This window comes from Pieris napi, chromosome 23 (assembly GCF_905475465.1).
Source record: "Pieris napi chromosome 23, ilPieNapi1.2, whole genome shotgun sequence".
NCBI classification, from domain to species: Eukaryota; Metazoa; Arthropoda; class Insecta; order Lepidoptera; family Pieridae; genus Pieris; species Pieris napi.
The window spans coordinates 4788665-4801286 of NC_062256.1; the positions used below are offsets into that span (position 1 = coordinate 4788665).

The window sequence follows — 12622 nt, forward strand, 5'->3', positions numbered from 1 at the left end:
TTAATTACTTTTTCAAAGAAATTTAGCAATGCTTTTTCACAAAGACCTATTGTTATTTAGTTAAAAGGTTATGAAACATACCTAGTTATTAAATTGAATAAACAACATAATAAAATAATAATAATTATTATTAATATTAATTAATAATTGAATAATATATTAAATTATTAACGTTAAATATTTATTATTTAATATTAAAAAAATAAAGAAAGCCAAAGAAGTATAACTTCTTACGCGCGTACATAAGTACACGCACCCTTTTTTTACACTTCTTTCTACACAAGAAAGCAATAAACATAAAATTCAGTAACAAATCCAAATTACAAAGGGTTGAAGGTCAATTAGGTGCATTTTACCCGATAAAGATGAATGCTCTATTCATAAATAGGGGAAATAAGAGTGGAGGGAGCACGCTGCCTTGTGGAACGCCGGTATTTACTTATTCCAATGAGAGTGTTATAGGTCTACCAGGATCTGATGGCAAAAAGGGAAAAAAGAAATTGAAGAAGAAAGTGTAAAACTCATTTATCTTGTTTCTGATCAATTCTAAATCAAAACTATCCAAGTTTATTTGTAGTATAAGAAACCCCTGAAATAAACCAAAGTTTAGTATAAGTACATAATATAATACACACGAAAAATCCCATAAACCAAAGTATCAAGACGTGTCATTCCTACTAATCAGTCAACGCTTGCACATGGCTCAATATCGATGATTGTGTATGTTCTGCATCTTGTTGATCAAGTATTCTTTGATAAACATTGAAAACAATATGTCTTGCTTGCGATCGAAGAGGTTTCTTCGACATTTTCATCACTTTTTAAAGGAAATTTGAAGCCAAACCAAAAACGAAAGCGAGCCAGCCATATGAAATCGCTAATTTAAAAAAAAAAAATTTGCCATCAGATTCTGGTAGACCTATAGTTGTTTTCAATGCGCAGGCGGCGACCATAAATATATATAACCGTTGAAGCAAAATTCATTGTACAGAGTATAGTTGAAAGTTTCTGAAATGAAACTTTTGGTCAAAGTCAAAGTCAAATCGTTTATTTCAATTAGACCATCTAAAATGGCACTTTTGAACGTCAAAAAAAAATATAAAGATGATTCTAGTTGCCCCTTCCAAAAGGTAGTTTCGTGTGGAGAAGAATGGGCAAGAAACTCCACACTTACTCTTTTAAAATAGGTTTACAATATTTTGTTACATTTGTTAAATAATTATATGTGAAGACAATGTACTCTTAGAATAAACTACTATACTAAAAAAGTTAGTATACATGTTCCTCACATATTTACAAATATCGAAACCGTAGAATATTAACATTAAAGTGTTATTAAAAAAACACAACAAAACAGTGTGTGAGATACAAAAAAAAAAAATTACATATGTAGCATTATATAAATTAAAAAAAAATAATAATAATAATAACAAAAATATGTCAAAGCAAAAAATCTGCAACCAATTTGATTTTGTCCAGGCTGTAGAGCCAATCATAGGACTGTCCTATGGAGCAGGACCAGCATGTTTCCAAGCATTCTTATCTTGAATATAATCATCTAATTTGTAATATGCTTGTTTACAAAGTGTACTTTTAATAAAACATTTAAATTTTCGTTCATTTAGTTTTAAAATGTCACAAGGTATTTTATTGTAACATTTTACACAGTACCCCATAAATGAATTTTGAACTTTGGCTAATCTGAAAGATGGTTGAGCTATTTTATCTTTATTTCTAGTACTAAAATTATGTCTTTCATTTATTTTACTAAAAAGATGTAGATTCTTTCTTACATACATAATATTTTCATAAATGAATTAGCAAGGTACTGTCATAATATTAATCTTTTTAAATAGTTCCCTGAGAGATTCGCAACGACGTAGATTATAAATGGCTCTGACCGCTCTCTTTTGCAAAATAAAAATGGATTCTATGTCAGCAGCCCGACCCCACAGTAAAATGCCGTAAGACATTATGCTGTGAAAGTAGCTAAAATAGACCAAACGCGCAGTTTCTACATTGGTTAAATATCTTATCTTTCTAACCGCATAAACGGCTGAGCTCACCCGCCCCGCAAGAGATGTGATATGAGGTCCCCATTGTAACTTCTCGTCTAGCGTGATGCCTAGGAAAACCGTTTGATTAATAAATTCCAGTTTTCAACATTATGTCACATTCCTTACTTTTAACATTTGGCAACGTAAATCTAATACATTTAGTTTTTTATCATTCAGTGCCAAATTGTTTACCGTAAACCAATTTTGGACCCGAAGAATAGAGTTATTCACGTCGTCACGATTTTGTGACCGTCGATCTACTTTAAAAATCAATGATGTGTCATCTGCAAATAACACCATCTTCGGTTTATTCTGAACTAATTGGGGTAAATCATTTATGTATACTAAAAAGAGGAATGGACCCAATATTGAACCTTGAGGAACGCCCATTGTAATTTCAGACCCTAACGTGTTTATGCCGTTAACCTGAACTTTAACCTGTCTGTTTTTCAAGTAAGATCTTAGTAAGTCCAGAGCTTTGTTCTTAATCCCGTAGTGATTAAGTTTCAGCAGAAGAGTCTCATGGTTTACGCAATCGAACGCCTTCGAAAGGTCGCAAAAGATTCCAATGGCATCTTGTGCTTCCTCCCAAGCGTTAAAAATGTTCTTGATTAGGGAGACACCGGCGTCAGTTGTACAACGCCCTTTGGTGAAACCGTACTGTTGTTCATGAAAGATGGAGTTTTTATTAAAGTGACATAACATTTGATTGAGCATTAACTTTGCAAACACCTTACTGAGAGCTGGCAGAATTGACACAGGTCTATAATTATTGGGTTCTTTACTATCACCGGATTTGAACAACGGAACTACTTTACTGTGTTTCATGAGATCCGGAAAGACTCCTTGGTCTATGCTGGTGTTAAATATGAAAGCTAAATAAGGCGCAACAGTTTCGATGATAGAACTACAGACTTTTACAGACAATCCCCAAAGATCTTCTGTAGATTTAATTTTAAGATCTTTAAAAGCTTTCATAACAGCCTGGGGGTTTGTATATTGAAATCGAAACTCCGTAGGGCATGCCCTTACATTCTTCGTAAGTAACGCAAAAGAAAGTGCGGATGATGAACTTAAAGCTTCGGTAGTTTTAAAGGGAATATTGATAAAAAAGTTTTCAAATTCCTGAGCTATTTCTGCATTTGAGTTTATTGGGCCATGTGCAGTCTCTAAGTTAAATTCAGTATTACGCTGTTTTTTTCTACCAGTTTCATTATTTATTATTTGCCAGGTAGTTTGTATTTTGTCATCCGCTGATTTTATTTTATTACTAATATAAAGTGCTTTAGCAATTTTGCACACACTTTTAAAAGTTTTTGAATATTTCGCAACATGCTGATGAAAGTTTGTATTTTTTACATGTTGCCTTAGGCCATACAGTTCAAAAAGTTTATCCCTGCTCTTACGAATACCTGGAGTCGCCCAATCACTAAATAAGAACTTGGTGTAAATACTTTTTGTCGTTTGTGGAACAATGTCATTAAATTGCGATTTTAACAAGGTAAAAAACTCCGCATAGAACTCATTAGGGTCCCAAATATTATTAAAGTTTTGAACACACAATTTACTGGTCAAGGTATTATTTAATTTCTCTAAATTTTTACATGTAATTGGCCTATACCTTATTTGAATTTTTTGTACAGGTATGTAGGCACAAAACGTTATTGTTTGTCCACTGTGATCAGAAGGCAATTTATTAACAATTTCTGTATGTAAGTAATCACAATTACAAAAAATATTATCTATACAAGTGGCAGAAGAAGCTGTCACTCTAGTTGGTTCCATAAAAACATTAGACAGATTAAATGATTTAAAAAGACTTATTAATCTGATACTATTTGAGTGTGTTTCTAATAAGTTAATATTAAAATCACCACTTATGATGATTGATTTACTACTAGGACTAAGTTTTTTTAACACATCTTCCATTACAGAATCAAATACAGATAGATTCTGATAGCCCGGAGGTCTGTAAACACATACTACAACATGCTTATCGAGCTCGACACAGGACAACTCTATAGAATGTTCAACTGACAATCTGATAATGTCTTTCCTTTCTTTAGATTTAACAGAATTTTTGATTAATATTAATGATATTTGGAAAAGTAGACTTGTATAAAGCAAATGAAAACTTTAATTTTAACAATAAATAAATAAAAGTATTAAAGAACGCTGTTTTCTTGAAGTACCTACCCTAAGTCGAATCGTCCACACTAACCCTAAATCCACATATCGGTGGTGCGCGGCAAAAGTTGTCTTAAATAACGCTCAGTTGTGGAACGACGAACGTCAAGGTGATACGGATGGTATTTGGTATTCTGCCTTGACGTCCGATGATGAAACTCAGATCCAGATTAGGGCCTTATCACACTGGCGATTTGGAAGCGACGCGATTGCGCAGGAGTCGCTCTCTCCCAGTCGATTGCTTGATAATGAATCCTCCCATATTCGTAGTTATATCTGCTTTATTTATCTGCTATATTATTGTATTCAAGTTTTGACAAGGAAATAATTGCCCATGCCTTTTGTTTACATCAATGCAACTATTTTAAGGAGATTATTGCTTTCAAGTTTTGACTAGTCTAAACACAGGCTTGTACGTGCGTATACCATTTAATGGCGCTTTCGTTCAAGTATTGCACGTATTTGCGTTGACAAATTTTTCATTCAAGTCTTAAATATTTTAGAAGAGTGTTGGAGTTTGAATATGTATATATTAATGTAATAAAGGCAGGCAACACTTGTCACATGTAAAGAAAAAGTTTTAGTTTAGAATATAAAGAATACCTGTTTGAATTTTATATAAAAGATAGTTTCTGTTTTTTGTTTTCAGTACTTCTATTCTAGACGCGGATAGTGTAACATCTTTGGCTCTTTATAATTATAACTTATTGTTTTTTTAAAATAGACCCTCACCACCAGAGCTGTCTTCTTAAAAGATTAGAACCATCCAACCACCAACAGAGAGGTATGAATATGTACTCAAAAAAGGTGTTTAAATTCAGTTCTGCTGATATAATAAAGTTCATTGAGATTTATCGCAGTCATGAGTGTTTATGGGATACCGAAAATGTAAATTATAAGAACCGATGCACGTAATGCTGCGCTAGCAGCATTTTCACAGGAATTTGAAGTTGACAGTTTCGGACCGAAGGAAATAACAAACAAAATAAAGAATTTAAACTAAATTAATTTTTAATTTAACACACCCTCACTCACTGTACTCATGTTTGTAAATTAAGAGACAATTGCGTACAAGAATTGCTTAAGAAATTATTGTACGTGCTGTTTACATCAATAATAGTTTTGAAAGGAAACTTTTCCCATTGATCAAGAATGTTACGTTTTGTTTAGACCATACAACTCATTTATTGCGTCGACATAATTGTATGCTACAGGCAAGAAAATGGCATCGTGTAAATGGGGCTTTAGTCCCCTGCCTCATCGGGACGCCATGGCGACGTGACCATAGGTATTAGTTAAAGATAGCCATATACCCTGATAGCGCACTAGCGGCCAGGCCGCAGGGGTTGCGATTTGCAACGCGGCCAAAACTGCGGCTACGATAGTCAGTTGCTTATACAGCGCGCTTCAAAATGGACGTTGAGGAAATAGCAGTGCTTTTGTATCTTAGTAAGAAGCAGAAAAAGAAAAAATATTGGGTCCATCCCTTACTACGTGAAAGGCGAACAAAGGGATTATTTCATACTTGTTTCACCGACCTTCAGCAATATGATGAAAATCTTTCTGTGATCGCAATGATTACAAAACACGCTGTAGTTCAAAATACGTGCGGCCGCCGCGGCTAGTGCGCGCACACTGCTTATTTAACTACAATGCAATTGATCCCAGTGGCCGCAGCGACCAGCAACCGAACACGGGCCGCAAATGCGTCGCTTCGATCTCGCTGGCCGCTGCGGCTCGGTGTGGCCGCTGGCCGCGTGCGGCCAGGTGCGCGTGCTACATGGCGATTTCATATTATGGTTTCTATCTCGATGGCCGCTAGTGCGCTATTGCCCATGGGCTAGGATCTTAACACGGAGGATTTACATTGGAACGACTCTGCAGAAATTATGTTGTCTTTGTACGTATTTATTAAGTTACGTTATTTACGTTAATACTCACACATACGGTGAGGACACCAAAATGTCTTAGACACCAATAAGGCAACACAAAATAAGACGCAACGAGAGACTACTATTACTAAATAAAAAAATACTAAACAAAATACAAAATTGCTTTTTTATTTAAAAATAAACTAATCATTCATATCTCCCCGGTAAACGAAATTGTTTGACTTAGTTTTATGAAATATATGGAATAATTCAGACGTCGGAGGAATCGCACCCAACTTGGCCCAATGAATTAGCGATTTTGCAACGTCTTCAGTCTTCAAGTCCATTTCCATTTTTATTTCCTTATTTAATCTGAAAATTAAGATATGTTAGAAACTGTTATGTAAAGATGTGGGTTTACTTGCTTTTATTCTTTTATAATATAGTGGGTTTATACGTCACTGGGGTTATATCTACGACGCCAATAAATGCTTAAATCTGCACATGCAGTTTTATTTACATACATAATATAAGAAAAAGAGAAGTATAGACTGCGATGTAAACAATATAAAAATGCATTTTGCAATATTAGACACCATTTTAAAGGATCGATCTCAAAAAAGAGATTAAAACGCAAGAAGATGCATCCCTCCTTCACGACTTAAATAAGCTAGCGAAATTCGTCTGACAATAATGTAATGACATTAAGTAAATGTCATCATATAAAACTCACTCGCAATCGCGAAGTGTTATCACAAACTCTCGCTTTTTATTTGAAGTTTTACTTCTTTTGGCGCGTTATGGAAAAATAATGAGAGTATTTTTTTCTATTGTTAGTGTCTTTCGTCGTAAAGACAAAATTTTTGAAAAGATTTTTATCTTGTTACGCTAAAGAAGTATAACTTCTAACGCGTGAACATAAGTACATACACGTCTTTTAGATCACATATTTATAGTTTGTAAGAATTCTGTAAGTTAGCAATAGTTATTAAGTACAAAGCATGATCAGTTTGCCTGGTAAGGGTGTACAATCAATTTTTATTTTACTGTGTTCCTGTTAATGTAAGCTTTTATTGTAATGCCAATGGGGATTACCTTTTTAAAATTAGTAAATTAAATGTTTATTCAAAGTAAAAATATGAAATGAAATAAAATAAATGGCATACTTTGTACAGAGAAATATTTTTACACCATCGCTTAATGGAAACATACAAAATTATTTTGAGTACTTTAAACTACAATTCAATATTATTAATGGTAAGTGTTTAAAATCTAAAATTGTGACCACTATAATTGTGGCTATTAAGTTAGAATTTTTTAAAATCTTAAATAAAGATTTAAAAACAATTTTGTAAAATTTGTACCGAACCTTCCCATATAAGCTTGCAAACTATTTTCTATTACCTATTTATTACAATTACACCAAAGTACTTACATATTACGATTAAAATATTCCTTTTCTGTTTTTATTTTCAACATCCTCACGATAGGTGGGTCTGGTCCAATAATTTGTTGCACATAATGTTCATCATATGCTTTGCCTGTATAGTCTATGCCCGACTGAGTTATTATTGGTGTTGGATTGTATTCTGGCAACCCAGATAGATGTTCCGCCTGATTGGTGTTGCCTGTATTATATATACGGAGAAGGGAGTCTATGTGTTGGCCGCTAAGGGACACATCTTCGTACGTTTCGTAGCCCAATCCTAAAAATTATATGTTATTAAACAATCCTTTTACTATTTTCTAACACTAGATGATAATTCCTCTGTGGCTGAATGGAATTTGGCATACTGGGTTCGCTTCCCCACAAAACAATTATTGTTTCGGATTTGTCTGTTCTGATGTGAAGAAATTTGAATAAAACTGTTAACATAAACTAAATCAGAATATACTTTTCCCCTCCCCCCCCCCCCATGTAACGCGTCGTAACGTTTTTCTGTACCCAAGTATAGTAAAACGTTTCGTGACCACCTAGTGACTCTTTATACCTAAAAGTTACCATTATGTGGTTTAAAGTACAATCAACAAACTTATAGTCTGTATAAGACAAATAATTTTCATATTCCATCTTTGTTTATTACAAAATCTTCATTACATTCTTTACAAACATTAAATTACGTTGACCCTGAAATAGAACTCTGGAGTCTTGAAATAACCAACACTTGTGTCATGGGCCTTACCTTTAACAAGTCCTGCAATTACACCAGACCGTAAGGCACTAACTAAAGCAACATCTCCTTGTAAAGGTACTGCCATGTAAACTGGAGTTGGGCCTTGCATTTGAACACTTATGTATACAAGGCTGTTCATTTTAAATGTTTGTATCTGAAATTATATGACAAATAATTACTTGGATAACTCTAAGGGTAAGATTCGGAGTCGAGACTTGAAAGTGTTTAGGACTCCCATATATATCATATTGGATTTAGTTATACTTATAGTCGTATTTTTAATTAGACGAAGTCAACTGAAGTTTTCGGTGTTATCAGTTGACTATAGGGATAAGTTAAGAATAGGTCAAAGTAAAAAAAAAAGTTCCTAAGTCTGAAATGCTCATAATATTAAGAAAATTATCTGGGACTTCCAATCTATCATCATACCTGAGGTCGCCGATTTTTGCAGATTTTTGTAGTTCTTAATGCCTGTTTTAAAAAAAAGGATAAATTTGGAGATAGTATAGGAGGTTCATCATCATTCTTATTGACTAATTTAATGACATGCCATGTCCTAGGTTGAGTTGTGACCACTGAAAAATATAATCAAATCAGTTATAAATACTTAATAAAAAACTTTATTTATCGCACAAGAGAATAGCTTAATAAAATATTGATGTACACAATTTCCAAGAAACAAGCATGATTACAAAGTGTAACAATGGTGTCAAGAAAAAAAAAACTGTTGAAGTTAATATGTATTGTGCATGCTGGTGTCGCTAATGTGGTGCTGAATTAATGAGCAATACAAATAAAATTTCAAATAGCTTACATTTTAGTCTCAGAATTGCAACTAGGTCAGCTAAATCCTCTGGTAGGAAAGATCTGTGAGCATAGTTACACAGGACCTTAGCCACACTTGCTGGCTCCATTCTCAGCCTAGAGTTACGCACCCCTCGAATTACCTCAGTCCATTTAAGTCTAAATTCAGGCACTGCCAATACACAGCACACATTTAGTGACATCTTTGATAGGATGCTTTTCAGCTCTTTGATGTCTGAAATTGGTAACAACATTGTGTTTATATCCTTTGTGATATTAAAAATATCTTTAGCTGTGTTTAAGAATGATTAAGAGTTAAGATTTCAAGTTAAATATAACTACTACCCTACGTAAAAAGCGTGATGGATAGTTAGCTCTAAGTATGATGCTTCCTATAATATAAAGAGTACATACTATCTTTATTAAAAAGGGTAAATAAACTAAGACTGCACACCCTACAGAATTCAGGTCGAAATCATTTGTTATTTCATTTAAAAGATAATACTTACTCTTATTATCGACAAGCTCCATTGTTGTTTTATGTTTTGTCCGTAATATATTCAAATTTAATATTACCAACTTATGAGATTTAAGATTCACTGTTTTATAATATAGTAAAATTGCACAATATTCTATTTGCACTTATTTATATTAAGTGTTTCCTCATTTCTTGAATATAAACGCAGATTGAGAAAAAAATTATGTTATTAGTTATATTACGTACAAAACTGCCATATAATACATTACTGATTACTACAATAATTAATAACCCAACCGACAGCCGTTATAATTTCAAAACATTTTTTATAAACACAAACACTACACAGTCAAATAAGCATTCATGACTTGACAGTGACATAAGTCAGTGAAAGTGTGACCAGATTAAAAATATTTACTTCACAAACTATAAAAACTTTTAATCTCAAATATTCCCGAAAGATTCTACTACTATTTATATTGTAGCATAAATATTATAATTATTTGTATATTTCGTAACACGAATTAACACGTGTTTGGTAATAAATGCATTCCATAGTCTCTCTTACCGAATGGGCAACGAAGGATTTTATTCCGCACACTTTTATTAAACGTTTTCCAACATCTCATTATTAACAACACAATTTTTACACTTGCTTGATAAAATTCGCCAAAAAAGTTCAAACTAAAGCAGTAATTTTCAAGTATAAAATGTGGTTAATTCACATGACACAACATATTGAAGCTCGGCGGTGCTGTACCAACATCGTCGTTTATCTAAATATTATTATCTGCAGTAGGGTTATTTATTTATTCAACATAATTGTTCAATCTAAAAAACATAATTTAACTATCATGAACTATAGTTAGCGCATTATCAACCGAGGCTTCGGGTCATAAATCATATTTATCTGTCTGTCTCGCTCGCACTTACAGGTATTATGATGAGGTGTAGAGATGTGCGTAAGGTTTGTAGAGGTGCACATCGATAACAGGATACTGGATAGGTACGATCGATATGCAAAATTATGTAAAGTATTTATAGGAATAATTTTTTGCCATCTGAAAATAAAGGTTTATGGTATATTCGGGGTGCCCAGGGCCGCGCCGCCCATGTGTGCGAAGTGTGCGGTGCACACAGGCGCTAAGACAATAAGGGCGCCGCCACCGAAATTATTTATGTTACACTACAATATTCTTACGTACGTTTGAAGTGTCATTTTACGCTTTGGGTTTTAGTTTACGTTAATTACTCAGAGCTTATTAGCGAATCAAAAGAAAGGCCGCTGCGCCGTGTTTTTTGAGTGTGTTTGTCTTATGATTTCAATTATATGCCGACATACCTTAATAAAATCCAAAATGAACTAATACTCGGGAACCAAATTCAACATTTTATTTTAAATTTATGTCGAATTAATAAATATTTTTCAATAATACTGGATTGTACTCCTGACGTTTCACACGAAGAGCAAATTAGTATGATAATAAGGTTTGTCAATTTTAACATGGAAACTATAAAGTTGGAAATAAGAGAGTATTTCCTTGCTTTCTGTCCAATTATAGATGCAACTGGCGCTGGAGTAACGTCATTTATAATAGAAAAACTAAATTAATTTGGACATAAACAATTAAACAAAAGACATCAAAAATACTGTAATGTGCTACTGAAAGGCATATACTCAGCATTTATCAAATTTCACCTAAAATCCATCAAAACGAGATTAATTTAATTTCGATTTTGATTATTCTTAAACGTTAGTTTGTGTTTATAATTTCTATTGTTTATTTTTAATTAAACAAAACATGAAAAATAAAATATTTAGGGTGTTTATTTTGAAATTAAGTCAAAAATCGATTCGATTATTTATTAATAGATTTTTCATGCTAAAAAAGTAATCGATTAGTAATAAATCGATTTCTTTTATGCAGAATGTTACATCCCTACAGTTAAGTCATAAGTGACAAAACTCTAAAACAATTTGAATCTGCTACAGGAGTCAGGACTAACAAATAACGATTGCGGTCAAAATAAAGTTATTATATAAGCAATAAACAACTATTGCTTTGCAAAAATTACAAATATAGAGTTTTAATTATATTACAGACAAATCAATAAGTACTTAGTGCTGTATATAGGCGACACGCTAGCGCGTTTCATTCGACTATCAACGCCATCTAGTGAAAAGTAGCATATAACTTTTCTTGATATTGAGCATAAATCTCCCTTCTTATTACGCATATGCTAAACATATCTTTTGAGATAATTTTGAAGCAATTACAACTGAATTTTCAGGTTATGACAGCACCTCGGTATACAGCAAATATTCTACCAGGCGCTAAATTATCTATTTTAGTTAGGTTAGGTTTTAGTTTACGTTAATTACTCAGAGCTTATTAGCGAATCAAAAGAAAGGCCGCTGCGCCGTGTTTTTTGAGTGTGTTTGTCTTATGATTTCAATTATATGCCGACATACCTTAATAAAATCCAAAATGAACTAATACTCGGGAACCAAATTCAACATTTTATTTTAAATTTATGTCGAATTAATAAATATTTTTCAATAATACTGGATTGTACTCCTGACGTTTCACACGAAGAGCAAATTAGTATGATAATAAGGTTTGTCAATTTTAACATGGAAACTATAAAGTTGGAAATGAGAGAGTATTTCCTTGCTTTCTGTCCAATTATAGATGCAACTGGCGCTGGAGTAACGTCATTTATAATAGAAAACCTAAATTAATTTGGACATAAACAATTTAAGGGGACAAGGCTATGATAGTGGCTCAAATTTGCGCGGTAAGAATATTGCTGGATTTAAATCCCAGCGTTTTTTACCTACTGTGCGCTAGCCATAGTTTAATTTAGGGTCGATTCGACCAAACAAGAGTAAATCTTAATCTTAGAATAAATCGTCAGTTAATCGAGAGTAAATCAATTTTACGTTTTACCATCTACAAATTCTAAGAATAGTGGGCCTATTCGAGAATAGCTACTATACCGCCGTTTCGCACGGAATAACAGCTATTCCTAGAATAATTTAATGGCGTC

General features: G+C 33.1%; 1 protein-coding gene across 3 annotated transcripts; it reads right to left on the bottom strand.

Moving 5' to 3' along the window:
• Positions 1-6290: 6290 nt before the first annotated feature.
• Positions 6291-10632, bottom strand: LOC125061378. Of its 3 annotated transcripts, none has more exons than XM_047666793.1 (6): positions 10505-10632; positions 9104-9328; positions 8719-8864; positions 8299-8443; positions 7551-7821; positions 6291-6487 (listed from the first exon to the last, which is right to left on the bottom strand). In XM_047666793.1, exons 1-6 carry the CDS (start codon positions 10554-10556, stop codon positions 6319-6321), a joined length of 1008 nt encoding a protein of 335 aa, XP_047522749.1. In that variant the 5' UTR covers positions 10557-10632; the 3' UTR covers positions 6291-6318. The 3 variants fall into 3 exon arrangements, with proteins under 3 accessions (XP_047522749.1, XP_047522748.1, XP_047522750.1); XM_047666792.1 differs by lacking the exon at positions 10505-10632 and adding an exon at positions 10140-10460; XM_047666794.1 differs by lacking the exon at positions 10505-10632 and adding an exon at positions 9603-10082.
• Between the last annotated feature and the right edge of the window lie 1990 nt (positions 10633-12622).